Genomic DNA, 26233 nt, shown 5'->3' with positions numbered 1-26233 from the left:
CCAGTGCAATTACCTTTTCCTTTTCTTGTGCCAAAGAGCTGGAGATGGAGAGTTGATTAAGATCCCTGCACTGGGGGGCTCAGTGGGTTAAGACTCTGCCTTCAGCTTGGGTCATGATCTCAGGGTTTTGGGATCGAGCCTCGTGTCCAGCTCTCTGCACAGTGGGAGCCCGCTTCCCTCCCCTCCGTCCCCCCGCCCCCGTCTCTCTGCCTACTTGTGATCTCTCTCTGTTGAATAAATAAATAAAAATCTGGAAGAAAGGGGCACCTGGGTGGCTCAGTGGGTTAAAGCCTCTGCCTTCGACTCGGGTCATGATCCCAGGGTCCTGGGATCGAGCCCCACATCGGGCTCTCTGCTCGGTGGGGAGCCTGCTTTCTCCTCTCTCTCTGCCTGCCTCTCTGCCTACTTGTGATCTGTCTGTCAAATAAATAAATAAAAATCTTAAAAAAAAAAAAAAAAAGATCCCTGCACTGTACTGGGACATATGCCTGGGTGGCTCAGTTGGTTAAGCCTCTGCCTTGGGCTCAGGTCAACCTGTCCCCCATCAGGCTCCTTGCTCAGCAGGGAGCCTGCTTCTCCCTCTGCCTGCCACTCTCCCCCTGCTTGTGCGCGCTCTCTGACAAATAAATAAAATCTAAAAAGAAAAAAAAAAATTCCCTGCACTATACTCAAAAATCTCAGTCTACTGGGAAAACCCACTGAATAAAATTTGGTAAGTAGAACAATAATTTGTTCAAAATATTTGAGTGCCATTTATTGAGTGCTTACTAAATGCCAGGCCTTATTCTAGGTGTTGGAAACACAGTAGTAAACAACAGAGTTTCTGGGCACCTGGGTGGCTCAGTGGGTTAAGCCACTGCCTTCGGCTCAGGTCATGATCTCAGGGTCCTGGGATCGAGTCCTGCATTGGGCTCTCTGCTCAGCAGGGAGCCTGCTTCCTCCTCTCTCTCTGCCTGCCTCTCTGCCTACTTGTGATCTCTCTGTCAAATAAATAAATAAAATCTTTAAAAAAAAATATCAGTAAACAACAGAGTTTCTCCTCTCATGTTTATTATATTTTAGTGGGGAAGGCAGATAATGAGTATGTAAAAACAATGTTAATATTAAGTGAGGAAAGGTAAGTACTGCTACTTCAGAGTTTTGCTTGTTTTTTAAGTAAACTCTACCTCCTGTGTGGGGCTTGAACTCACAGCCTGGAGATCAAGAGTCACATGCTCTACAGACTGAGCCTGCCAGGCACCCCAAGTGTTGCCACTTTAGGAAGCAGGCTCAGAAAAGGCCTCCCAGGGTGTGTATGTATGTACAGGGTGAGATTTTGAGCAGAAACTTGAAGTGAAAACAGGAGCCAAGCTAAGACTTAGAGAACAGAATTTTCTTGCAAAGCACCTGGGCCTGAGTCAAGAACAGCAACTCCGGGGAGTTGAGGGAGGGGGATAGATAGTAGGAGTCAAATTGATAAAGCAAGAGATAAGCAGAAGTCTGATACTCCTCAAACCAGCAAGGAATTTAAACTTTATTCCGAATGTGGTAGGAAGCCAGTGGAAGGCTGAAGATACAGAAGAAAGGCTAATGTTGAGTCCCTCGAAGGGAGGAGATAGGATTTGGAGCAGACTGTGAAAGGGCTTAGGCAGTTTACTCCTTTCTTTCTTTCTTTTTTTTTAAGATTTTATTTATTCACCTGATAGAGAGAGATCACAAGCAGACGGAGAGAGAGAGGGAAGCAGGCTCCCTGCTGAGCTGAGAGCCCGATGGGGGACTCGATCCCAGGACCCTGAGATCATGACCTGAGCCGAAGGCAGCAGCCCAATCCACTGAGCCACCCAGGAGCCCCAGTTTACTCCTTTCAATACTACCCTATGATCTGTTTCCCTCCAGCAGCCTGTCTCCCCCCCCCTTTTTTTTTTCTTCTTTAAAGATTTTTAAGTAATCTCTCCCCCCACCATGAGGCTTGAATTTACAACCCCCAAGATCAAGAGCTGCGTGTTCTACTGACAGAGCCAGCCAGGCGCCCCTATTTTATTATTTTTTAAAATGTTTACGTAATCTCTGCACTCAACTCAAAGTAATCTCTGAACTGAGGATCCCCAAAATGAAAAGCTACAGTCTCCTTCAGCTGAGCCAGCCAGGCATCCTTCTCTCCTTCCCTTTAAAATACTTCTTGAGAATGTTATCTACATATACTGTCCTTTTATTTTTATTTTTTTAAAGATTTTTATTTATTTATTTGACAGAGATCACAAGTAGGCAGAGAGGCAGGCAGAGAGAGGAGGAAACAGGCTCCCTGCTGAGCAGAGAGCCCGATGTGGGGCTCAATCCCAGGACCCTGGGACCATGACCTGAGCTGAAGTCAGAGACTTTAACCCACTGAGCCACCCAGGCGCCCCTATACTGTCCTTTAAAAATTAAAAACAACAACAACAACAAAAACAACTTCCCAGGGTGCCTGGGTGGCTCAGTTGGTTGAACGACTGCCTTTGGCTTGGGTAATGGTCCTGGGGTCCAAGGATCGAGCCCCACATCGGGCTCCCTGCTTAGTGGGGAGCCTGCTTCTCCCTCGCCCTCTGCTGCTCTGCCTGTGTTCTCTCGCTCCATTAAATAAATAAAATCTTTAAAATTTTTAAATTAATTAATGAATTAAAAAACTTTCCATTCCAGGGGCGCCTGGGTGGTTCAGTGGGTTAAGCGTCTGCCTTCAGCTCAGATCATGATCTCAGGGTCCTGGGACTGAGGCCAGGATCCAGCTCCCAGGTCAGCCGGGAGTCTGCTTCTCCCTTTCCCTCTGCTTCTCCCCGCTACTTATGCAAACAGATAAATAAAATCTTTTCAAAAAAATAAATAAAGCTTCCCATTCCACTTTAAGTTTTGCCCACTCCCCCGCACAGAAACTGCTTTTGCCAATATTAGCAAAGATTTTCAAGTTACTAAATCCGAAAATCACTTTTTAGTCCTCATTTTAACTAGCCTTCACAGTAGCATTAGACCATGCCATTCTGTGCTGGCTTCCCTCCTGTCACTCAATTGCTCCTCCTCCCCTCTGCCAGTTTTTCTCTACCTGGCCTTCAATGTTTACATTCCTCAAGCCTTGGACCTAGAACATCTTACTGTATTTATGGTCGGGGATAGCACACCACTGTATGCTGATTGGGCCCATGCGCCAAGAATGGTTATAGTTTTAAATGTTTGGAAAAAATCAAAAGCATAATACAACATGAGAGGTGAATACCTGTACCTCAAGTTTTAACGGAACACTGCCACACACAATCATTAACTATACTGTCCAGGGCTGCTCTCACACTACAACAGCAAAGTTGAGCAGTTGTGACAGACTCTATATCCCACAAAGCCTAAAATAGTTACTTAGTACATTTTACAAGAAAATTTGCTTTATGCTCTCCCCCTAGGGTCCTTCATTCTGGTGACGTTAATTACCATTTGTATAGAGACAAGTCCCAAAGTAACATCATCTGTCCCAAGATCTTCTATCCCAAGATCTTCTATTTTTTTTTAAAGATTTTATTTATTTATTTGACAGACAGAGATCACAAGTAGGCAGAGAGGCAGGCAGAGAGAGGAGGAAGCAGGCTCCCTGCTGAGCAGAGAGCCCGATGTGGGGCTCGATTCCAGAACCCTGGGATCATGACCCGAGCCGAAGGCAGAGGCTTTAACCCACTGAGCCACCCAGGCGCCCGCAAGATCTTCTGTAAGGGTGACCAGACATGACCAGTCGCCTGTCATTCCAAACGATCTAGTGAGGAATGAGGAATCCTTGACACGCCTCCCTTTTCCTAACCCCCCCACGTCCAATCTATCATCAAACTCTTCAAAACAAAACCCAAGTCCACCGCTCCCTTCCATCCCTACTTCTTTCCACCCTTTCCCAACGCAGCCGCGCCCAGCTCGAGAGCAAGTCTTTTCAAAACAAAACAAGCAGGCGACTCCCCCCTCGCTGTACCCTAAGACCCCTCAAGCTCTAGCACTGCCATTCCCACCGCCGGTCGCCCTCCCTCGGGATTCAGAGCGTGAACCTCCCGGGACGCCGTCGCAGAAACAAGGAACGCCGCGCTCCGTCTCCAGGCTCCTCGCAGCGGCGCCCGGAAATACGTTAAAGGGGCGGCGTTTTACAAACCGGACAGCGTTTTACAAACCGGACCGTGAGGCCTTGCGTTTTCTCTTTCGCAGCCAGCGCCGGGAGTGATGGGTGAGTGTCGTTTCTGCGTTGGGGCCTGGGAAGGGGGATGAGCTCTATCCAGTGCCATCCTGCCTCGCAGCCAAGTCGGGAGTTCGGGCGCCCCGACCCCTGGCCCTGCGCTTCCCCGAGGAAGGTGGTGCTCGGGTTCTAGCCGCCGAGGCTCGCTGCGGTGGCTGCAGTGGCTGCAGTGGCTGCAGGGGCTTGGTGCTGCGGACGCCGCCAACATGGCTGCCGCGGGAAAGAGCCCGCGGGTCTGGGCCGCATGTGGATGATGACACCTCGGTAATGCTGCAAACTCCCGAGTGCGCAGTGGGGAAGCCAACCTTGGAGAGCTGAGCGTGCGGCCCGCCCGGCGCGGGGTCTGGGCCTCGCGAGGTGCCGGCCCGAGCCCCCGTGGCTAAAGCTTCCGCCCCCTGCTCCCGCATGTAGGCATCTCTCGGGACAACTGGCACAAGCGCCGCAAGACCGGGGGCAAGAGAAAGCCCTACCACAAGAAGCGGAAGTATGAGCTGGGACGCCCCGCTGCCAACACCAAGGTGCGTGCGGGGGCCCTCGCCTCTCCCCTCGACTCGGTCTCCAGCGTGGTCTGGTCTCTGCGGGTGGTGGTGGAGTCTTCTTAGGGCTCTCTGCTTTGTCCAGGGGACTGGGCGGCCTCCGTCTGGACGCGTTGGTTAAGACTAAAGAGGTTGGGGGCGCCTGGGTGGCTCAGTGGGTTAAGCCGCTGCCTTCGGCTCGGGTCATGATCTCAGGGTCCTGGGATCGAGCCCTGCATCGGGCTCTCTGCTCCGCAGGGAGCTTGCTTCCCTCTCTCTCTCTGCCGGCCTCTCTGCCTACTTGTGATCTCTCTCTGTCAAATAAATAAAATCTTTAAAAAAAAAAAAAAGGACTAAAGAGGTTGTATGGAGACAGATGTTGGGTATCAGGCCTTCAAGGGCGCCTGGAGGGAGTGGGCTTCTCGAATGATAGTCAGAAGCCTGGTATTTTTTTTGTTGCATAGAGACTCAATTTTCCCTTTTGGGATCAGGTTTTTCTTCTTGGAGGTAACTGGAGTGATGAAAAAGTATCCTTAGGTGTGGTGGTGGCCGTCTTGGCCGCTTGCGTGCCACTTGCCAATGTTAGGACTTGTCATAGTTACACTGACTGTGTTGCCTCCGTCCAGGCCAGGTTCTGTACCTTCTCCTGTCTTGCTCTCCTGGATAACCTAGTTCCTGCCTCTGTGTTTTCCAGATCGGCCCCCGCCGCATACACACAGTCCGAGTCCGGGGAGGCAATAAGAAGTACCGTGCCTTGAGGCTAGACGTGGGGAACTTCTCCTGGGGCTCTGAGTGTGAGTGAGGCCCTCCAAGAGGGGGTGGGAACTCCACACCTAAATCTTTCTAAGCTTCAGTAAGTGCCTTTAACAGGAAGTCTGTGGCTTCCACCAAGATACTGAAGTTTCTCTTTGAAAGCTGTGAAGGTTGTGGTAGCTGGAGAATTCTCTCCATCCTGTTTTTTCTCACTCCTTTCCTATAGCTTCAGGGATTGGGGCTGAGTCTGATGAGTGGTTGCTAGTCATCTCTGGAAAGGTGGCTTTGTGGAGGTTGAGCTGACACCCCGTAGCTGGGTAACAGCCTAGAGTTCCCTTGCTTCTCCTTGGGCACTTGGGGGAGGGTGTGCTGGTAGGGGACAGCACGGACAGTTGGCTTCCGGTTTACAGGACTTGATTCTGAAATTCTTCTGTGAGCAGGTTGTACGCGCAAAACAAGGATTATTGACGTTGTCTACAACGCATCCAACAACGAACTGGTCCGCACCAAGACCCTGGTGAAGAATTGTATCGTGCTCATTGACAGCACACCGTACCGACAGTGGTACGAGTCCCACTATGCACTGCCCCTGGGCCGCAAGAAGGGGGCCAAGCTGGTGCGTGTTTTAGGGGAGCCAACGTCCCTGTGGGGGGAGCGAGGCCAGCCTTATTCCAGCCTTCTTATGATGAAAACTGTGTCCAGTTCTGCTACTGAAGGGAGACAGATGAAAGCCTTAAGTGCTGAGGAAGGCAGCAGGGATTGGGATGTACAGGGCCCAAGGCTGTGGGGACATTTTCTTCCCTGAGCCAGGACCAGGGGGGCTCCAGCTAACCCATGTATTTGCTTTATTCAGACGCCTGAGGAGGAAGAGATTTTAAACAAAAAACGATCAAAGAAAATTCAGAAGAAGTATGATGAAAGGAAAAAGAATGCCAAAATCAGCAGTCTTCTGGAGGAGCAGTTCCAGCAGGGCAAGCTTCTTGGTAAGATGGCTCTTTGCATTGGGAGATTGGGTCACAAGATACAGTGTGCCCTCTGCATTTTATACTTGCCTCTTGTTCTCCTAACTGCCAGCTGTGTGGTAAGGCTTCACTAGGAGAGTTGAATGATAACAGTGTACAAGCACAAATCAGAACATGGGCGCATCCCATTAGTGTGAGACTGGAGTGGGAAGTAGTGGGCAGGAGCCCGTAGGCCTGAGGTTGGCCTCTGCCTCTAACTTCAGAAGTATTTTGAGAAGTCTGTGTGTGGGCTGAGGGGGCTGTCTCAGTGATGAAAACTTTGTCCAGTTCTGCTACTGACTTTTAGTGACGATAAAGTGTATCTGAGGAGACACTGGGCTTCAAGCCTGCCCCCATAACTGAACCAACATGGACTTTTAAGGAGACACCTAGGTTTGGGTAGGGACCCACCGTCATTTTGCTAATGAACGCATACTCTCTTGCAGCATGCATTGCTTCACGACCGGGCCAGTGTGGCCGAGCAGATGGCTACGTCCTAGAGGGCAAGGAGCTAGAGTTCTATCTGAGGAAAATCAAAGCCCGGAAAGGCAAATAAATCTTCCTCCCACCTTCGGTCATGTAATAAAGGTGTTTATTGTTCTGTCTGGAGTTACGTGTGAATATCCAGTTGTTCAGCACTCTCTCCCTGAAGGCCAGTCCTAGATGTGGGGCTATGCCTTTATTTAGCCGGGGGAACATTTCTCACCCCAGAGGCGAGTGTTCAGGGGAACAGCGATGTGGTGCTCAGGCGAACAGAGACCGTATTAGGGAGGTATCCCAGCCGTGGGCTCCCAGTATTACTGAGATGTTGATTGGACCATGATTGGAACCTGAAGCCATGCTGCCTCTCTGAACTTGGCTCTTTGAGGGAGCCTCTACTGTTTACCTGTGTGAATGTTGGTTTTAAGGTTTTAGCTTGAAGTTTTCAGCCTGGGTTCATGGGTGGCCTAGAAACCTTGAAATTATGTTCCAAAAATTTTTGATATTGTAGAGAGTAAGTTGTATACATTTCCATGTCTATCCTGTCAGCTTTTGGATGTCTTTCTGAAGTTAATTTTCTCTTGAACCCTAATCCTTCCCCTCCCCTCCTTCACAGCTCAGGTGTGCAAGATAACCAGTGATTTTTGCATTGCTAAATCTGTAGGGTCACTAACATTATCTGCTGTTGGTGTTAAATGTAGTTTGTGCCGCATTTTCTTAACTTTAACCCAAACCTACTTAAAACCTGCATTTGAATATCCTGATTGGACTCAAAAGTGAACATGTGAAAAACTAGTAACATTCCTCTGCTTTCCCTTTTCATATAGTTTCTCAGGTATTTAATAATAGCAAATCATTGCCTATATGCAGCTGCTTAAATCAAAATCTTGGATCATTCTGACCACTACACTCCTAACATCTTATGTCAACAAATCTTGTTGGTTTAACCTTTTAACACCCTGGCTCTGTCTTCTGATCACTCTTTAGCAAGTAGCACTGAATTACTTCTGTTGTCCCAGCATAGTTCTAGAAATCGGGATCAATAGGTTTCTGACAGCTTCCCATCTCAGAAGCCTTCCCAAATGCTATGGAACCCACCGTGACCTGGTCCCTTTTTCTACCGTGCTAATCATCCTGGCCTTAGAGTACATGTTTGCTTCTTAGTCCATTTGTTGGGAACATTTTCCTTCACATAGCACAAGCCTTATTTTCCAGGTCTTAGCCTTAGTGAGATCCTCCCTGATAATTTTAAACTATAGTTCCTTTCATGCTATTAATCTGTTGTCCCTGCTTTTTCTCCTTATCCCTTAGTTGGGCATAAATTTTGCTCATTTTCTTTGTTGCCCAATTAGAATAGAATGCCAGAGGAACAAGTACAAACGTTTGTTTCCTGCTGTCTCCAGTACCTGGAAGTGCATAGCAACATGAGGTACTCAAATGTGCTAAATTAATTTTAAAAAACAAAAACAAGATTTTATCTGAAGTTAAAGTTGATGGGAAGTGCGAGTATAACTTAAGAGCCAAAGGAGTGAAAATCCAAATTGGCTCGTTAGCTTGGCTGAATTGCAGAGTTCTGTGAATAGATAGTAGGGAAAGATGAACTAGGAGATGACCCTCCTCCCACTTCTTAGTATAAAAACTTCAGAACACACCAAACGCAACGCAACCTTCTAAAACCTTACCATGGTCTCTGGGAGGCGTGTGCCCCACCTTTCCATCCAGTGGTTATTATTGCAGCACCATCATTTTAGTTACTGTTAACAGTGTTGGTCAGGAATAGCAAAGTCAGATTAGACACTTTGCCTGTATTTCCCCATTTGAGCTCTACAAGATTATACCTCCCCTTCAATCCTACCTCTAATCTGTTGACTAGAAGCAGTGTGTTTAAAGAGTGTTGGATTCATTTGGGGCACCTGAATGGCCCAGTTGGTTGGTCGCCTGTCTTCAGCTCAGGTCTTGATCCTGGAGTCCTGGGATTGAGTCCCACCCAGGTCGAGCTCCCTGCTCAGCAGGGAGTCTGCGTCTTCCTTTGACTGATCCCCCTTCTTGGGCTGTCACACTCTCAAATAAGAAGAGAGTCCTGGATTCATCCCCTATTCATTCCCGAAGCCTTCAGCTGACCGTTCTTTCCCTGAAGCAAGGCAAACTCCCATTAACCCTGTGAGAAAAACCTCTATGGAAATGGCTATCTTGGGGTACTTTTGTCTCCATAAACACTTGGAGACCTATGTGGGCGCCTGGGTGGCTCAGTGGGTTAAGCCTCTGCCTTCAGCTTAGGTCATGGTCTCCAGGTCCTAGGATCGAGCCTCACATCAGGCTCTCTGCTGAGCAGGGAGCCTGCCCCCCATCCCCGCCACCTGCTGCTCTGCCTGCTTGTGCTCACTCTCTCTGTCAAATAAAGCATTTAAAAAACAAAACTTGGAGGGGCGCCTGGGTGGCTCAGTGGGTTAAGCCTCTGCCTTCGGCTCAGGTCATGATCCCAAGGTCCTGGGATCAAGCCCCGCATGGGGCTCTCTGCTCAGCGGGAAGCGTGTGCTTCCCTCTCTCTCTGCCTGCCTCTCTGCCTACTTGTGATCTCTGTCTGTCAAATAAATAAATAAATCTTTAAAAAAAACAAAACGAAAAAAAACTTGGAGACCTATGTTTAGGTATTCTGTAACCCATGGTTGCCCAGTAGGAAAGTAGCAAAGCCAGCCCCAGATGTCAGAGGCTGCACTCAACCTCTACTACACCTTTTGTTTCTTCTGAATTTTGTCATCCTTTGACCCTAAGATTCAGTTTTGGCAGTCACCAGTGTCTTTAGTGGAGGCTTGCAGAATGGAGCTCAGTTCAGTCAACTCCAATCTAGGCTCCCATTAGGATGGTTCCCCCCCAACCCAGCACTGCAAGCCCGCAGCTTTCACCCCTTAAATCACGCTTCCTCCTGTTGCGCTGGTGGGAGCAGAAGGGGGTGGCACTCTGAAGTCCAACTGGGCTGGGTCTGGGTCCAGCTGCCTCCATGTCTGAGTTTGATCATATTCCCAAGCCCTTACCATGTTATCTTTATCCCACCTTCCAGCAGGCCAATTTAAACAACTGTAATTGCACAAGTAATAACTGATTATATTCTCATTGTAAATAAAAAGAATATTACAAGTAAAGTAAAAGTCCCCCAGCACACATACTCTGATGCCTCTTCAGAGTAAGATCAGGATAAGGTATATCCTCAACGTCTTTTCGTATGGGACTCAAATTGTGATGCCTGGACCAGCAGCAGCACCATCACCTGGGAACTTAATAGAAATGCAAATTCTTGAGTTCCATCCCAGATCTAATAAATCAAATCCTAGGAGTGGCACAGGGAAATACACTGAGAAGGCCCTTTGGTGCTACTGATACTCCCTCAGGTTTGAGAACAGGCCCCACAACCCATTGAGCAGGAAATTACAGTGCATCCGGGTTCTTGTCCTCTAGGCCCTGCCCATGTATCCTAGTCTCACCTTCCCCAAGCAAACCATCCTACATTTCCCCACCAAAATGGACACATTCCCAACCCTGGTGCTGGCCCCACCATCTTCCCCTTTCAGGGTCTGTCCCTAAATTCTCCAGCTCAGGACACACTGCAAGTGCTCTAATAGTGCTGGAGGTCAGCAGGGTGTTGGGAAGTGAGGGGAGGCAGGCCTTGGAGAGGCGGGCAGAACGGCACTGGGCCAGGCAGCCTCTGATCAGGGCTCCCTGGTCTCGTCTTCTGATGCCACCGATGCCTCCTCAATGCGGTCTGCGGCCTCGGGTTCACCGCTCTCCTCTGCTCGGAAGCGCAGCAGATGCGGGGTCCTGGGGGCTCCTCGCATGCGGCCAAATGTCCTGAGGCTGATGGCAGGGGAGGGTGCTCCTGCACCCAGGAAGTGGCCGAGTAGTGGGGTCTGGGCGGGCAGTGGCCGAGCAGCCGCTGGGGACGCTTCCACTTTCATGTTCTGCTCGGGGTCATCGCTCATGCTGCAGGAGGAGGACGGGCTGAGCGAGCCTGGCGCGGGGCCACCCCGGGACTGGATCTCCCGAGAAGGCTAGGAGCAGGGCGGTGAGGACATGGGGGCCTGCCACCTGGGTCAAGTCCTACCTCCACCAGCGTGGGCCACTTACCGAAGGTTAAAGGTGGAGCCCAGGAAGGAAGGCCGCAGAGCCTCGGCTGCAGTGGCCACCGTGTAGGGTGGCTGCGCGGAGTCTTCGTCCCAGTACAGGTCTTTCTCGGCGGGAGGCAGGTTCTGGTACATGTCGTCCACGGATAACAGAGACACCTGGGGCAGGCATCAAGTCGTAAGGATCCGCTGTCCTCTCCACACCCAGGCGGAGAGCTGGCAAGGAGGGGAGCACAGGCAGCTGCCACCAGGCCCCTGCGTACCTGCAAGTTGCGGTCTATGAGCTTGTTGGTCTCAAAGTCGTCATCATCCTCACCAAAGGGGTTGATAATCTGTTCGGCCACCTACAAGTTGCAAGACAGTGTTTTCTGGGCTCAGAGCCCCATTCTCTGTCCTCAAAGGTGAGGTGGGGTTCCTGGGCTCACATCGCTACAGAGCAAGCCAGTACGGCGAGCCTCCATGCCCACCTTGAGCCAGCCAGCATAGAAGAAGAACTGCAGCAGCGTGGTGAGAGGCACGTACATGTCCAGGTCCCCCAGGGTGGATGCTGCCTCTAAAGGCTCCCGAGATTTGGCTGGCCCCGCCTCGGGCTCCACGAACTGGCGGCCAACCAGGGAGAGGCCGAAGAAGGAGTATACTGCTATGGTCACCACCTGGAGAAGGAAGCCTGCCTGAGTCAGGGAGAAATGCCCTCCCTGACCTTGAGGCCCAGTAGGGAATCTGACGAGGAAATAAAACGTATAGCAAGGTGTGGCAGCCTCCGAGGGGATGGGGTCGTCTTAGCAGGGGCCAGGGATGCTTGGAAGATGAGCCCTTGGTTGCTCGGTGTCTCGCTGGACTGAGCTGCCCCAGAGCAGGTACGGTCTCTAATTGTCAGCGTCACCCACAGCACTGGACATGCAGTAGGCACTGGGGCTGGGGAGGGGAGGCAGTTACTTGGGTGTAGACGAGAGGGATGCTGATCCAGTCATAGTGGAAGAGCATGCTGCACTTGGCCCGGTACTTGTTCAGCTCCTGCGGGAAAGGCAGGAAGCCAACATCAGCGGCGGAGAGGAGGGAAGAATGGGGAAAGAACAGGGAAGCCCAGCACAAACTGAGGTCTAGTCTGCTGTCAGGGGGTCCTATCATGTGGGGGAGGGGGGCCGTGATGGGAAGCAGTTTAGCGAAGTAGTTGCAAGCACAGACTGGGGAAGCAGCATGTCTGAGTCCCGGCTCTGCTAACTAGTGACTTGGGCAAGTTTCTTGCCACTCACGCAGTGACTCAGTTTTCTCACCCGTGAGAGAGGGACGCTTATAATGTCCCAAGGGCTGTTGTGAAGGCCGAATGAGTTAATGTATGTACAGTGCTTCCCACCGTGTGCCATGGGCAGTTGGCACCATCTATATTATTCCAGTTTGTAAAGCCAGGGAGGATAGACAGGCCTGGTCTGGGGCCGACTCACTTCCAGGAGCAGACAGAGAGCGATGTCATCACGGATTCGCCCATCCCTGCGGGCCTGGGCCGCCAGGTTGGTAAACCAGACGCAAGGGATCCAGTACTTGTTGAAATCGGATTTCAGGCTCTCAAACTTCTTCCTCTCTTCCTGGGACATGAAACCTGAGGCGATACAGTGAGGGGCGGGGGCACAGACACCTCCCCCGCCCCTAGGACTCGCCCCCTGGGGCTCAGACCCACCCCCACCCCTCCTAGGAGGCCCGTGTTCAGGTCCCGGCCCCGAGCCACCCCTCTGGCCCCCCAAATCCTCCCAACCCGAAAGCCGCCAGGGACACCTGTCCGCACCAGCGTCCACCACGTGCTCCATGGTGGGGAAGCGTTTGAGAACGCGCGTGCTGACCGAGCGCAGCACCAGCACTGACGCCAGGTTGGCGTAGCGAATGAGGGTGCGGCGCAGCAGGCGGCCGCGCTGGTCTACGCCGTGCACGCTGGCCGAGATGACGCACATCAGCTGGTCCGGCAGCGGGATGCTCGTGTACTGGGCCCACCAGCGGTTCACCACCAGCGTCACGTAGAAACCTGATTGGCCGCCGTGCGAGTGCAGACGGGAAGGGACGATGGAGGGCCGGGGGAGTCAGCGTCCCCTGCCCCCAACCTCCCCAGCCAGAGCACCTGGTCCAGGCCAGGCTGAACCAAAGCAAGGAGAAGGACGGACACATTGGGCTTCAGTGCCCTGCCTCGCTGTCAAGGGGAACGCCTCCTCCTAAAGCCTCTACCTTGTTAAGTCAGGTTTGGAGGAGGGAGGAGGGAGCAGGGCAAACCTCCTTCTGCGGAGAAGCCGTCAAGGAACGGTTAACTCCGAGCCCTGCTTCCCATGAAGGTGGGAAGGGGGTGTCCCCTCTAGTACCCAGAGTGGGATTTTGAAGCCAGCCCATGTCTTGTCCCCAGGTGGAGTGAGGGTCCCGCAGGTGACAGGCAGGGTCTAGCCCTCTGGAAATCCTGGACCCAGAACGCAATTCCCTTGCCTGCTGACCTCCAGGCTGTGCTGCCGGGGGTAATTCTGATCCTCTGAACTATCAACTAAACCTGAAGTTCAGGAAGATGGTCAGAAGGATACCTGGGAGAATTCGAGGGAAACTTACCCAGTACAAAGGATAAGGGAATGAGATCTGCAGAACGATTACAGTATCGGGCCACCTGAGCATACACGTGCCTCTGCTCCTGGGTCAGCAGCAGCCTGGAGAAGGTCAAGTGTAAGCCTGGGTTAGAGGGTTGGTGGCCAGATGAGTACCCCATCCCTTGCCCCTGGGCCAGTCCTGAGAGCTCCCCCTCACCGGTAGGTGATGCTGAGCAGAGCGTAGAGGGCGATGAAGAGGAGGAACTCTTTGTAAAGGAGCTTGTAGATGCTTCCCCTCCAGCGGAGAAGCAAGCTGGAGAAGCCTCCAAAGCGAGCCTCTGCCACTTTGAGGGTGTATGAGACCGTCATGGTGCTGGGGGCCTGGGTAGGAGGTCACAAGAGCTGCCCCCAGAGCCGTCCCTCTTTGCTGGCAAATGTCCGTAGCTTGCCTTCTTCTCAACAAGCTTAGTTCCCCAGGCACCCTCCCTTCAGCTCAGGTCACGCACACCCAGTCTTCATCCTATGTCAGTAGACAAGGGGAAGAAGCTTCAGAGCAGACAAAAGCACCCCCATCCCCTCCAGAGCTCAGGGGTACATGGGTCAAGCCAGGATGGAATGGGCCCAGGGAAGCTGAGATCTATAATTTCTCTTGCAAGAAGCTTCCCCGAGTTCCTCCTCCACTCGAAGGGCCAGAAGGAGCCAGGTCACAAACTCCTGAGGACAGGAGATCCATCTCCAGTCCAAACCCACAACTATCCTCAGGGGTCTTACTGACAGCTGGTCTCCCAAGATCCTGGGAAATGCCACCTCCCACTCCACACTGGCCTACCTGCTCTAGGCAACTGCCTGTGTTGAGACGGAGAACTGGGCTAGCCCACACACCACCCATATTTAAATATCTGCTGGGCCCATAAAGCTTAGCTGGACTGAGGTTATCATTGATGGATTGAGGCTGTCACCCAGCTTCCCCTGGCCCTGGGAACTAGATGTGTCTCCCTACCCACTGCAGGGCTGGGCTGGCCTTGGGGTGGCAAAAGGGACATCTGCACTGGCCCTACATCTCACACAGATTACACCATGTCCTTGAAACCAGGATGACAGGGATTACTGTCCCACGCTCCAGGTGAGAAGGCAGATGCATGATGATAAGTTGTTATAATCATCACAGCCGCTGATCACAGAGCCCTGACCGACGGGCGCCGTGCCAAAGGCCCTACTAGGTCAGCGTGTCCTGCAATCCTCACCCCAACCCCATTTACACATGAGGCTCCGAGAGGTAAATGACTTGTTCAGGGTCATTGGAGGCAGGATTCAAAACCTGAGTTGATGGACTTGGTTGAGACTGAAAACAAAATAGCCAGTTATTTTACCAGCAAATAGACTTATTCAAAAACAGAAGAATTGCAATTCAGGATATGCAAGCTACAGCAAACCATAGGCGATCCTGAGAACAAAAGAGAGGAAAGTTATTATATAGAGAAAAAAAGGGAAGTTTAGAGGGGCTACTTCAGGCAAAAGTCCACGGGAGGTTGGTGATGTTTTCTCATTGGCTGAGCTGTGGCAACTTCTCATTGGCTGGGCTCTTGCTATGCAAGGAAGAAGTCTTTCTCCCTCTTGCAGGGGTAGTGAAGTAGGTCCTTTCCAGGTGGAAAATGCAAGATATGCTTCTTGCTGTTGGGGTCTGCAATTGAGTACAAATTGGTGGGGTGTGAGACTCCCCCCACTCTGGTGACCGGACTCTATTTTTTTTTTTTAAGATTTTATTTATTTATTTGACAGAGATCACAAGTAGGCAGAGAGGTGGGGGAGGGGCTGAGGGGAGGGTGAAGCAATCTCCCCGCTGAGCAGAGAGCCTGATGTGGGGCTCAATCCCAGGACCCTGAGATCATGACCCAAGCTGAAGGCAGAGGCTTAACCCACTGAGCCACCCAGGCACCCCATGGACTCTATTTTTTTTAAATGATGTTTCCTTTATTCAGTTTCACAACTCCAAAGGCTGGAAGTGGCCCAATTGGGCCTAAACAAAGGCTTGAGCCCTGTGACCAGGATCCTGTGCACTGGCCACCCTGCTAGGCTTTTCGCCCAGGCTCTGGGGAGCTCAGCCTGACAATTCCCCATCCGTATTCCACAGGGTTGACAAGGCCACAGGTCTGGGACTTGGGCCTAAGGATGCAGACCTCCCTCAGCGCTGTGTCCAGCATCTTTTTTTTTTTAAGATTTTTATTTTTTTTTTATTTATTTATTTTTAAAGATTTTATTTATTTGACACAGAGAGAGATCACAAGTAGGCAGAGAGGCAGGCAGAGAGAGGGAGGGGAAGCAGGCTGCTCGCAGAGCAGAGAGCCCGATGCGGGGCTCAATCCCAGGACTCTGGGATCATATCTGAGCCGAAGGCAGAGGCCCAACCCACTGAGCCACCCAGGCGCCCCTAAAGATTTTTATTTATTTATTTTGAGAGAGAGAGAGGGACAGAGTGAGAGAGAGCATGAGAGGGGAGGTCAGAGGGAGAAGCAGACTCCCCATGGAGCTGGAAGCCCGATGTGGGACTCGATCCCGGGACTCTGGGATCATGACCTGAGCTGAAAGCAGCTGCTCAACCAACTGAGCCACCCAGGCGCCCCTGTGTCCAGCATCTTGACTCCTAAGGGTATCTGGCATCCTGAGTGGCCATTTCTACTTCTAGGCCTCAATTTCCTCCTCAGTCTAACAGAGGAAATAATAGTTGAGGCACCAGCTCAATTACCCACCTGATACTGAGATCACCCATGAACCCCCAGGAGGGCTGGTCCCACTTCTGACCTATTTGGGTCCTTCCCCTACACTGTGATCTGATTTCTCCCCTGCAAGTGTTTCCTAGAGACAGGAAACGGAGAGATGGTAGGAGCACAAGCTTGGGAATCAGACAAACCTGGGTTTGACTTCTAGCCCTCTCCGCAGCCTTGTATGAGTTACTTTGTCTCTCTGAACCTCAGTTTTCCTCCTCTACAAAGCAAGATCAATAACACCTGCCACCCAGGGCAGTTGGGATTATTCAAAGAAATAGTCTCCTGAGCCTGGAGCCCTGTGGGCATTTAGCCCTCGCTGCTCTTACCATGAAGAGCCAAGTCTATTCCCTTTGGTTTCTACCTCCTAGTCCTCTGCTGTGTCCCTGAACCAGGCAATCCTTCAGAGATAAAGAGGCAGAGACCTCTCGCCTGAAGCCTTGCCGGCCTATCCCCAAACCAAATGGTGCCAGGTCCAGGCTTTTCAGCAGGGTAAGGCCTTCTGAGATGTTCCCACCCCTGCTGCCATCACCTGCCTCTGGCTTAGCTCCTTCTCACTGCTCCTGCAAGGGCCCTCCAGGTTTCCTCTCTCACAACAAACACAGTGCTCAGTGACCTGTCTGCAGGGCTCAGCTCCCTTCCAGCCCCTGCGGCCCTTGAGGACAGGATGGTATCTGACTCATGTCAATAGAGCTGGGGAGGACTTGAGCCCAGGTAGGCTTTACTTTACTTTTCTTTTCCTTTATTTTCTTTTTAATTTTTTCCCCTTTCCACCTGAAAGACATCTGGCCCTCCTCCCCCGCACCTTTTTTTTTTTTTTTCTCTGAGAAACCTCTAAGATGAGCAAATTCTGGAAAGCTACTCATGGCCAGAAGAGTCATGTTCTCTTTCTGGGCCCCAGGTGAGCCAGGGAGATGTCAATATGAGGGAAAAATTGGTTGTGTGTGTGTGTGTGTGTGTGTGTGTGTGTGTGTGTGTACGTGTGTGCATGTGTCCCAGAGGTCTGAAAGACCAGGACCTCTCTCCTGGGGAGGGCAAGATACAAGCTCTGGGGGCTCAGCCAGCATGGCCATGCAACCCTTCCCAAGCTCTGATCTGTGGCTTTTCTAGAGCACTCTGGGCTGCATACCACTTAAAGAGTCTTGTACCAGGGGGCCCAGGCCTGGGACTGAGAGGAGCTCAAGCCCTGAGATCCTGGGAGCTTCCTTGAGGACAACCCAGGCTGCTGCCATTCAATCATCGCCCCTCCCCCACCTGCTTCTGTGGCCCTCACCCTACTGCCTGTTACCCACACTCTGGATCACTGCGCTGAGTTTCCCACAGAGCCATGGATAAAGGTACAGGACTTGAAGCCTCACTCATGGAAGGGGAGTCCCCAGTCCCCAGTCCCCAGTCCCCTCCCTGCCCTTCCCTCCTGAGTCACCTTATCTCCCTTCCCAGAGGCTGACAGTTCCCTTTGGTTTACGGTCCGGGAGAGGGAAGCACTCCACCTGTAAATCATTTACTCCACCCTTTACCTGTCCTCTAGTTCTTGCGTCTCCCTCTCTCCAGGTCCTAATGGCCCATGCCCCCTCCCCTCCTCACAGCCCGGTGGGATATATGGCTTAGCACCTCACAGCATGGAGTCTGGAGCCAGGCTGCCCAGATTTTCCAAGCTGAACACTGTGAACTACCTTTGTGACCTTGGGTAAGACGTTTAACATTTCTGTGTTTAATTTCTCCATGGCGAAATAGGGAGGATAATACCTTTCTCATAGAGTTTCTGGGAATATTAAATGCATTAATATTTATCAAGTGCTCAGAATAGCACATGGTGAGTATGAAATCCTGCTGTAGCTATTAGCCTCTCTCTGGTTTGGCTTTAGGACTTCGGCTTCTGCACCCACCGAAGAAACCCAAGATCTTACTGCTTATTCCAACAGCCCCCTCCCAAGTTCTACCCTTAGTCGCTGTCATTCTTTTTTTTTTTTTAATGTGGGGCTCAAACTCATAACCCTGAGATTAAGGGTCACATGCTCTACTGACTGAGCCAGCCAGACACCCTGAGGCATCTCTCATTCTTGAAAGACATCCTTGACCTCAGTGACCTGAAACGGACAAGAGATTCTGAGGGGCACCTGGGTAGCTCAGTGGGTTAAGCATCTGACTTTTTTTTTTTTTTTTTAAGATTTTATTTATGGGCGCCTGGGTGGCTCAGTGGGTTAAGCCGCTGCCTTCTGCTCAGGTCATGATCTCAGGATCTTGGGATCGAGTCCCGCATCGGGCTCTCTGCTCAGCAGGGAGCCTGCTTCCTCCTCTCTCTCTCTGCCTGCCTCTCTGCCTACTCGTGATCTCTGTCTGTCAAATAAATAAATAAAATCTTAAAAAAAAAAAAGATTTTATTTATTTAATTCAGAGGGGGAAGGGCGGAAGGAAAGAGAGAGAGAGAATCTCCTGCAGAACCCCCACTGAGGTAGGAGCCTGACATGGGAGCTCAATCCCAGGACCCTGAGATCACGACCTGAGCCAAAATCAAGAGTCCGATGCTTAATCGACTGAGCCCCCCAGGCACTCTGTGTTGGGCTCTGTGCTCAGCGCAGAATCTGTTTGAGTTTCTCTCTCCTTCTCCATCTTCCGCTCGCCTTGCTTGTGCACACTCTCTCTCTCTCTGAAAGAAAGGAAGAAAGAAAGAAAGAAAAGACTTAAAAAAGAGAGAGAGAGAAATTCTGATTCTGAGCTGCCAAGGGGGCAGGGAATGTGGGACACGTGCGCAACGAGGGGCAGCAGAGCCTCACAGAATCTTCTAGGGACCGGAGACCCAGAGAACTCTGAAAAACCTCAGCTTGGGCACAGACTGTGAGGTTCTTGGGGCAGGGGAGGAGAAAGAGCATTAATAAGAGGGACATAGAGACATGGAGCTGTTGTTAGAAGGAGGACAGGTGCAAGGAACAGGGCCCCCAGAAAAGTCAGGCAGTGGTGAATAGTGGAGTCAGACATTTTGGGTTCAGAATTTAACTCTACCCCTTTGTAGCTGTATGTGACCTTGTGCAAACAGCTTAACCCCTTGAGCCTCAGTTTCTTCAACTGTGAAGTGGGAATAATAATCACATCCATGTAATAAGGCTACTGTGAGCAGTCAACAGCGTAAATGCTTAGTCCAATGCCTGGTGTGTGGCAGGGTCTAAGATCCACTCATGGTCGCATATGTTTCACTGAGGGAGGAGGCAGAGGACACTTCCGGCCCTTAGTTACAACATTCAAGAGGAGCTCCTCCTAGTGTCCTAGTTTCTGGAGGAGGACTCAAAAATCTTGTTAACCTCCCAAGGGGAGAAGACAGTGACGGGTAACAGAATATGGCACCCAACTTGCCACTTTGGCATAGTGACTATTTTGAACTGTAGGTACTTGAAAAACAGGAAATGCCGGGAGAGGCCTTCTCTGAACTCCCCTTACCTGCCTAAAGGCAGATCTCTAAAAGGATTCGATGGGCATAAACGCCCTTCCTGGGAATGTCTTCTCATATCACAGGAGAGGAAACTAGAAATCTATGCCACACCCAGACAAACTTGGTCCCAAATTATCATATCTCCTATCCATTCTTCTAAAGGTCCATTCATTTTTTCTAGAAATCATTTACTTTTCCCTGAGAGTATTTCTCTTCCCTTTTCCCTATTAAGATGGTATTTAATTGGGGCACCTGGGTGGCTCAGGTCATGATCTCAGGGTCCTGGGATAGAGCCCCACATTGGGATCTCTGCTCAGTGGGGAGCCTGCTTCCCCATCTCTCTCTGCCTGCCTCTCTGCCTACTTGTGATCTCTGTGTGTGTGTGTGTGTCAAGTACATAAATAAAGTTTTTTTTTTTTTAAAGATGGTATTTAATTGAGGAAGACACAAAGAAATGGAAAAATGTTCCATGCTCATGGATTGGAAGAACAACTATTGTGAAAATGTCTATACTACCTAAAGCAACCTATACATTTAATGCAATCTCTATCAAAATACCATCAGTTTTTTTCAAAGAAATAGAATAAAGAATCTTAATTATATGGAACCAGAAAAGACCCCAAACAGGCAGAGGAATATTGAAAAAGAAAACAAAGTTGGTGGCATCACAATTCCAGACTTTAAGCTCTATTACAAAGCTGTAATTATCAAGATTGTATGGTACTGGCAGAAAAACAGACACATAGATCAATGGAACAGAATGGAGAGCCCAGAAAATGGACCCTCAACTCTATGGTCAACTAATCTTCGACAAAGCAGGAAAGAATGTCCAATGGAAAAAATACAGTCTCTTCAACAAATAGTGTTGGGAAAATTGGACAGCCACACGCATAAAAATGAAACTGGACCATTTCCTTACACCACACACAAAAATAGACTCCAAATGGATAAAAGACCTCGATGTAAGACAGGAATCCTTCAAAATCCTCGAGAAGGGACGCCTGGGTGGCTCAGTTGGTTAAGCAGCTGCCTTCGGCTCAGGTCATGATCCCAGCGTCCTGGGATCGAGTCCCGCATCGGGCTCCTTGCTCCGCAGGGAGCCTGCTTCTCCCTCTGACTCTGCCTTCCACTCTGTCTGCCTGTGCTCGCTCTCGCTCGCTCTCTCTCTGACAAATAAATAAATAAAATCTTTAAAAAAAAAAAATCCTCGAGAAGAACACAGGCAGCAACCTCTTCGATCTCAGCTGCAGCAACTTCTTTCTAGGAACATCGCCAAAAGCAAGGGAAGCAAGGGCAAAAATGAATTATTGGGACTTCATCAAGATCAAAAGCTTTTTTGCACAGCAAAGGAAACAGTCAACAAAACCAAAAGACAACTGACAGAATGGAAGAAGATATTTGCAAATGACATATCAGGTAAAGGGCTATTACCCAAAACCTATAAAGAACTTATCAGACTCAACACCCAAAGAACAAATAATCCAATCAAGAAATGGGCAGAAGACATGAACAGACATTTCTGAAAAGAAGACATCCAGATGGCCAACAGACATTTGAGAAAGTGCTCCACATCAGTCGGCATCAGGGAAATACAAATCAGAATGGCTAAAATTAACAAGTCAGGAAACGACAGATGTTGGCAAGGATGCAGAGAAAGGGAAACCTTCCTACACTATTGGTGGGAATACAAGCAGGTACAGCCACTCTGGGAAACAGCATGGAGGTTCCTCAAAAAGTTGAAAGTAGAGCTACCTTACAACCCAGCAATCACACCACTGGGTACTTACCCTAAAGATACAAATGCAGTGATCCAAAGGGGCACGTGCACCCAAATGTTTATAGCAGCAATGTCCACAACAGCCAAATTATGGAAAGAACCTAGGTGTCCATCAACAGAAGAATGGATAAGGAAGATGCGGTATATACACACATACACAGACACAGACACAGACACACACACACACACACACACACACACAGGAATATTATGCAGCCATCAAAAGAAATGAAATCTTACCATTTGCAACAATGCGAAAGGAACTAGAGGGTATTATGCTGAGTGAAATAAGTCAATCAGAGCAAGACAATTATCATATGATCTCTCTGATATGAGGAATTTGAGAGGCAGGGTGGGGGGTCATGGGGGGTAGGGAAGGAAAAAATAAAACAAGATGGGACTGGGAGGGAGATGAACCATAAGAAACTCTTAATCTCGGGAAACAAACTGAGGGTTGCTGGGTGGTGGGAAGGTAGGGATAGGGTGGCTGGATTATGGACATTGGGAAGGGTATGTGCTATGGTGAGTGTTGTGAAATGTGTAGGCCTGATGATTCACAGACCTGTACCCCTGGGGCAAATAATACATTATATGTTAATTTTTTTTTTTTTTAAAGATTTTATTTATTTATTTGACAGAGAGAAATCACAAGTAGATGGAGAGGCAGGCAGAGAGAGAGAGAGGGAAGCAGGCTCCCTGCCGAGCAGAGAGCCCGATGCGGGACTCGATCCCAGGACCCTGAGATCATGACCTGAGCCGAAGGCAGCGGCTTAACCCACTGAGCCACCCAGGCGCCCCATATATGTTAATTTTTTAAAAAGAAGGTATTTAAGCTTGAATTCTAAGCTAGATGAGTTCCTCATTTTTCCTGGGTATCTCCCATTTTTCCATGCATAAGTATTACATTAATAAACTTGTATTTGTTCTCCTTTTGTTAATGCTTTTATTGAAGAGTTTCATCTGAAGACCTAAGATGGACAGAGGTAAGATCTTGACTTCTGCACAAAGTCCTAACACCCAATACTTTAGAACGTGACTGTATTTAGAGACTGACCCTTTAAAGAGGTAAGTAAGTTAAAATGAGGCTGTTAGGTGGACTCTAGTCTGATTTGACTGGCTTTTTTTTTTTTTTTTAGATTTTATTTATTTGAGAGAGCGTGTGCACAAGAGAGCGAGAGAGAGCGAATGCACAAGGGGGTGGCAGAAGGAGAGGGACATGCTCAGGCTCCCCACTGAGCAGGGAGCCTAACACACAGGCCTCGATCCCAGGACCCTGAGATCATGATCTGAACCAAAGGCAGACACTCAACTGGTGTTTTTATGAGAAGAAGAGATTAGGACAGACAGAGGAAAAGCTCATGTAGATAAAGAGGATTAAGAGGTACAAATTTTGGGGTGCCTGGGTGGCTCAGTCTGTTAAGTGCCTGTCTTTGGCTCAGGTCATGATCCCAAGGTCCTGGGATCAAGTCCTACATCGGGCTCCTTGCTCAGCAGGGAGTCTGCTTCTCCCTCTGCCTGCTGCTCCCCCTGCTTGTGCTCTCTCCCCCTCTCTGACAAATAAATAAATAAAATCTAAAAAAAAAAAAAGTTACAAGTTTCCAGCTATAAAATAAGTAAGTCACACAGATGGAGAATAAAATTATACCATAAGGCACGCAGTCAATATTACAATAATGGTGTATGGTGACACATGATGACTACACTTCGGGTGGTGAACACTGAGTAATGTGTAAAATTGTCGAATCTGTGTTGTATATCTGAAACTAAAATAAAATAGATTCCAATTTACTTAAGTTAAAAAAAAAGAAAGATCATGTGAACTCAAAGGGAGAAGACCACCTATAAACCAAGAGAGAGGGGCACATGGGTGGGTGGTTCAGTGGGTTAAGCCTCTGCCTTTGGCTCAGGTCATGATCTCAGGGTCCTGGGATAGAGCCCCACGTCGGGATCTCTGCTCTGCAGGGAGCCTGCTTCCCCCTCTCTCTGCCTACTTGTGATCTCTGTCAAATAAATAAAAATCTTAAAAAAAAAAAAAAAAAAAAAGAGAGAGCCCTCAGAAGAAACTGTTAAAAAACTAAATTCAGGGGCACCTGGGTTGTTCAGTCTGTTGAGCCTCTGACTCCTGATTTTGGCTCTGGTCCTTGTTTCAAGGTCATGGGATTGAGTCCCCTTCCTTCCCCTTGCCCCTTCCCCTGCTCATACTGAAGCACTCTCTTTCTCTCTCTCTAAAATAAACCTTTAAGATTTTATATATTTGAGAGAGAGAGAGAGAATGAGCGCATAAGCAGGGGGAGTATCAGAGGGAGAGGGAGAAGCAGGCTCCCTGTTGAGCAGGGAGCCTGAGAAGGGCTCAATCCCATCCTGGGATCCTGACGGGCCTGAAGCCTGACACTTAACTGACTGAGCCACCCAGATGTCCCTAAAATAAATAAAATCTTGGGGTGCCTGGGTGGCTCAGTGGGTTAAGCCTCTGCCTTCGGCTCGGGTCATGATCTCGGGGTCCTGGGATCGAGTCCCGCATTGGGCTCTCTGCTCAGCGGGGAACCTGCTTCCTTTTCTCGCTCTCTGCCTACTTGTGATCTCTGTCAAATAAATAAACAAAATCTGAGTACAAAATGGAAAGTTTTTTTTTTTTTATAGGAAGGAACTTGGGGCAGGAAAGTTAGAAGCAAAGTAAAAGAAAGGATTGTTTCAGGCGAGGTCATTTTCCCTTAGGAAGAAGAATAGGGGGTCTTATCATGCTGATCAACTCCTCTTTCTTCCGGGGGCGAAAGTGTCCTGTGAAAGACTTACTAGCACCTACCAGAAAATTCCTGACAGGTTGAGATTTATATTTTCTGGGGGAGGTGGAAACTGCAATTACATCAGGTATTAAGCCCTGGCTGGGTGACATGGCCTCGCCCACCCAAGTCACGCCATTTGAGGCCTACGGTTTTCTTTTTAACAGAATCAACCTTGTCAATACCTTGAGCTTGGACTTCCAGCCTTCAGAACTATGAGAAAATACATTTCTGTTGTCTAAGCCATGTAGTGCACAGTATTTTGTTATGGCAGCCCTGCTGAACTAATACAAAGACATTTTGCTTTATTTTCCAAATGTAAAATTGCAACCTTGAATATGACTTTTCAAACTACACATGCTTCAGCCTCATTTTCTCTGTAGATCTGTCCTTTCTGGTCCCACCACTACCATCTCCCCACTGGAAAACTGTTGACTGGTAGGATAAAGACCAAACTCCTGACTAAGGCGCTTAAGGCCACCCCCTCCTCACCTCCCAGTCTCCCTCCCCCATCTGAGCTATTAGTCATTATCCCCATTTCAGGTTTCTCCCATCAGTGGCCCTGAAGGGCAAGGTTAGAGGGCTTGATGAGGGGTTGGGTGGGTGGGAAATATGGAATGGAAGGAGGTTACAACAGAGACGACAGGAAAGGCAGGGAGAGCAGCAAGTTGCTGGGGCAATGATCCGTAATCTCAGTAATCCCAACGGGAGGGACTACAACTCAGATTAAGCTGGGAGGGGAAGATGGAGGGAAGTGGGTACTGTGCAGAGATTTTTAGCTTTTGGGGGATACAACTGACAGGAATTAGGTTCTACTCAGTATCTGTTGACTCACCTGGCTACTCTTTCTAAAGCAAGCTCTTTGGTTAGTCTTCTGTTGACTTCCTTCATAGCATTTTTCAAAACCCGCAAAGACTTTTTTTTTTTTTTTAAGATTTTATTTATTTCTTTGACAGAGAGAGAGATCACAAACAGATCACAAGTAGGCGGAGAGGCAGACAACACACACACACACACACACACACACACACACACACACAGGGAAGCAGGCTCCCCGCTGAGCAGAGAATCCCAGGCAGGTCCCTGAGATCATGACCTGAAAGGCAGAGGCTTAATCCACTGAGCCACCCAGGCGCCTAAGCCTGCAATGACTTTGTTCTTAAACTTGCCTCTTGTCTGTTTCCAAAGAGCAGAGTGTGGACTAAATGAGGGCTGCAACCTTGAGCGGCCTTGTTCAGCCAGTGCTTGGCACTTGGCGGGTACTCTTAATAGGTCTTTGAGGCCTGAATGGCTTAATAATTGATTGAGTGGGACAGAGTGAGGACAGAGAGATGAGAAGGACAAAGCCAGGGGGAGGCCTGTGATAACTGGGACAAACACCCCGGAGGGCTTAAGACCCCACCTCTCTCTCTGTTTCTGGCCCTGGGAAGGGTGGGCTCGAACTAGGAGTCTAGCGGTCCACATGGCCCCAGGACCACCTGCCCAACTGTCCATCACTAGATTTGAGAAAATCCTAATTCCCATTCTTCACTTTCTGGCCTTCTGACCGCCGAATCAAGGCACTAGGTGTTTTCAAGGAAAGGGAATAAGGGACCCCGCCAGAACCCGAGATCTAACTCTCAAGGTTGTGGAGGAGGGAAACAGAGGATGCGACGAGGCACAGGGCAAAAATCTTGAAAGCTGGGGTGTTTGACCCCAAAAATTCAGCGTGGCAGCCTCCCCCTCCTCCACCCGCTCCGGCCAGTCCCAAGCCAGGCTCAGGAGGGTGCAATTCTTCCTAAACCCTAAAGGGGGTAGTACCGGCCCGGGCCCGGCGGCTCTGGCCTAGGCCGTGGGACAGCGGAAGGTCTAGCGCACTTAAAAGGGT

General features: G+C 49.7%; 2 protein-coding genes and 4 non-coding genes across 7 annotated transcripts; 5 read left to right on the top strand and 1 right to left on the bottom strand.

Annotated features, from left to right (window-relative positions):
• The first annotated feature begins 4088 nt into the window (after positions 1 to 4088).
• On the top strand, positions 4089 to 7085 carry RPS8 (ribosomal protein S8). Its single transcript, XM_032302417.1, has 6 exons — positions 4089 to 4198; positions 4619 to 4725; positions 5417 to 5516; positions 5916 to 6091; positions 6329 to 6458; positions 6923 to 7085. The coding sequence occupies exons 1-6, from the start codon at positions 4195 to 4197 to the stop codon at positions 7030 to 7032; spliced, it is 627 nt and encodes a 208-aa protein (XP_032158308.1). The 5' UTR covers positions 4089 to 4194; the 3' UTR covers positions 7033 to 7085.
• On the top strand, positions 4453 to 4532 carry LOC116568386. The gene has a single exon (XR_004276593.1). It is a non-coding gene; the product is annotated as a small nucleolar RNA SNORD55/SNORD39 (small nucleolar RNA).
• LOC116568394 lies at positions 5232 to 5335 on the top strand. The gene has a single exon (XR_004276601.1). It is a non-coding gene; the product is annotated as a small nucleolar RNA SNORD46 (small nucleolar RNA).
• Positions 6154 to 6223, top strand: LOC116568393. The gene has a single exon (XR_004276600.1). It is a non-coding gene; the product is annotated as a small nucleolar RNA SNORD38 (small nucleolar RNA).
• LOC116568392 lies at positions 6740 to 6808 on the top strand. The gene has a single exon (XR_004276599.1). It is a non-coding gene; the product is annotated as a small nucleolar RNA SNORD38 (small nucleolar RNA).
• Positions 7086 to 10043: 2958 nt separating the features above from the next.
• On the bottom strand, positions 10044 to 14088 carry BEST4 (bestrophin 4). 2 transcript variants are annotated; one of them, XM_032303502.1, is made up of 9 exons: positions 13841 to 14088; positions 13649 to 13743; positions 12852 to 13085; positions 12514 to 12668; positions 12008 to 12085; positions 11539 to 11724; positions 11335 to 11415; positions 11076 to 11230; positions 10044 to 10931 (listed from the first exon to the last, which is right to left on the bottom strand). In XM_032303502.1, the coding sequence occupies exons 1-9, from the start codon at positions 13990 to 13992 to the stop codon at positions 10661 to 10663; spliced, it is 1407 nt and encodes a 468-aa protein (XP_032159393.1). In that variant the 5' UTR covers positions 13993 to 14088; the 3' UTR covers positions 10044 to 10660. The 2 variants fall into 2 exon arrangements, with proteins under 2 accessions (XP_032159393.1, XP_032159392.1); XM_032303501.1 differs by having other exon boundaries at positions 12514 to 13085.
• Positions 14089 to 26233: the final 12145 nt, after the last annotated feature.

This window comes from Mustela erminea, chromosome 10 (genome assembly GCF_009829155.1).
Source record: "Mustela erminea isolate mMusErm1 chromosome 10, mMusErm1.Pri, whole genome shotgun sequence".
Taxonomy (NCBI): Eukaryota; Metazoa; Chordata; class Mammalia; order Carnivora; family Mustelidae; genus Mustela; species Mustela erminea.
The sequence above is the reverse complement of the archived record's forward strand: the minus strand, read 5'-3'. Positions and strand labels throughout refer to the sequence as shown.

What these genes read in the sequence shown, in the direction of transcription:
- RPS8 (XM_032302417.1), top strand. An exon ending in GCCCCGCTGCCAACACCAAG is followed by an intron (nt 4,726 to 5,416) that starts GTGCGTGCGGGG and finishes TGTGTTTTCCAG; the next exon opens with ATCGGCCCCCGCCGCATACA. An exon ending in CTTCTCCTGGGGCTCTGAGT is followed by an intron (nt 5,517 to 5,915) that starts GTGAGTGAGGCC and finishes TTCTGTGAGCAG; the next exon opens with GTTGTACGCGCAAAACAAGG.
- BEST4 (XM_032303501.1), bottom strand. Translation starts at nt 13,992, where the DNA reads ATGACGGTCTCATACACCCTCAAAGTGGCAGAGGCTCGCTTTGGAGGC. An exon ending in CTGCTCAGCATCACCTACCG is followed by an intron (nt 13,744 to 13,840) that starts GTGAGGGGGAGC and finishes GACCTTCTCCAG; the next exon opens with GCTGCTGCTGACCCAGGAGC. An exon ending in TCATAGACCGCAACTTGCAG is followed by an intron (nt 11,231 to 11,334) that starts GTACGCAGGGGC and finishes TGCCTGCCCCAG; the next exon opens with GTGTCTCTGTTATCCGTGGA.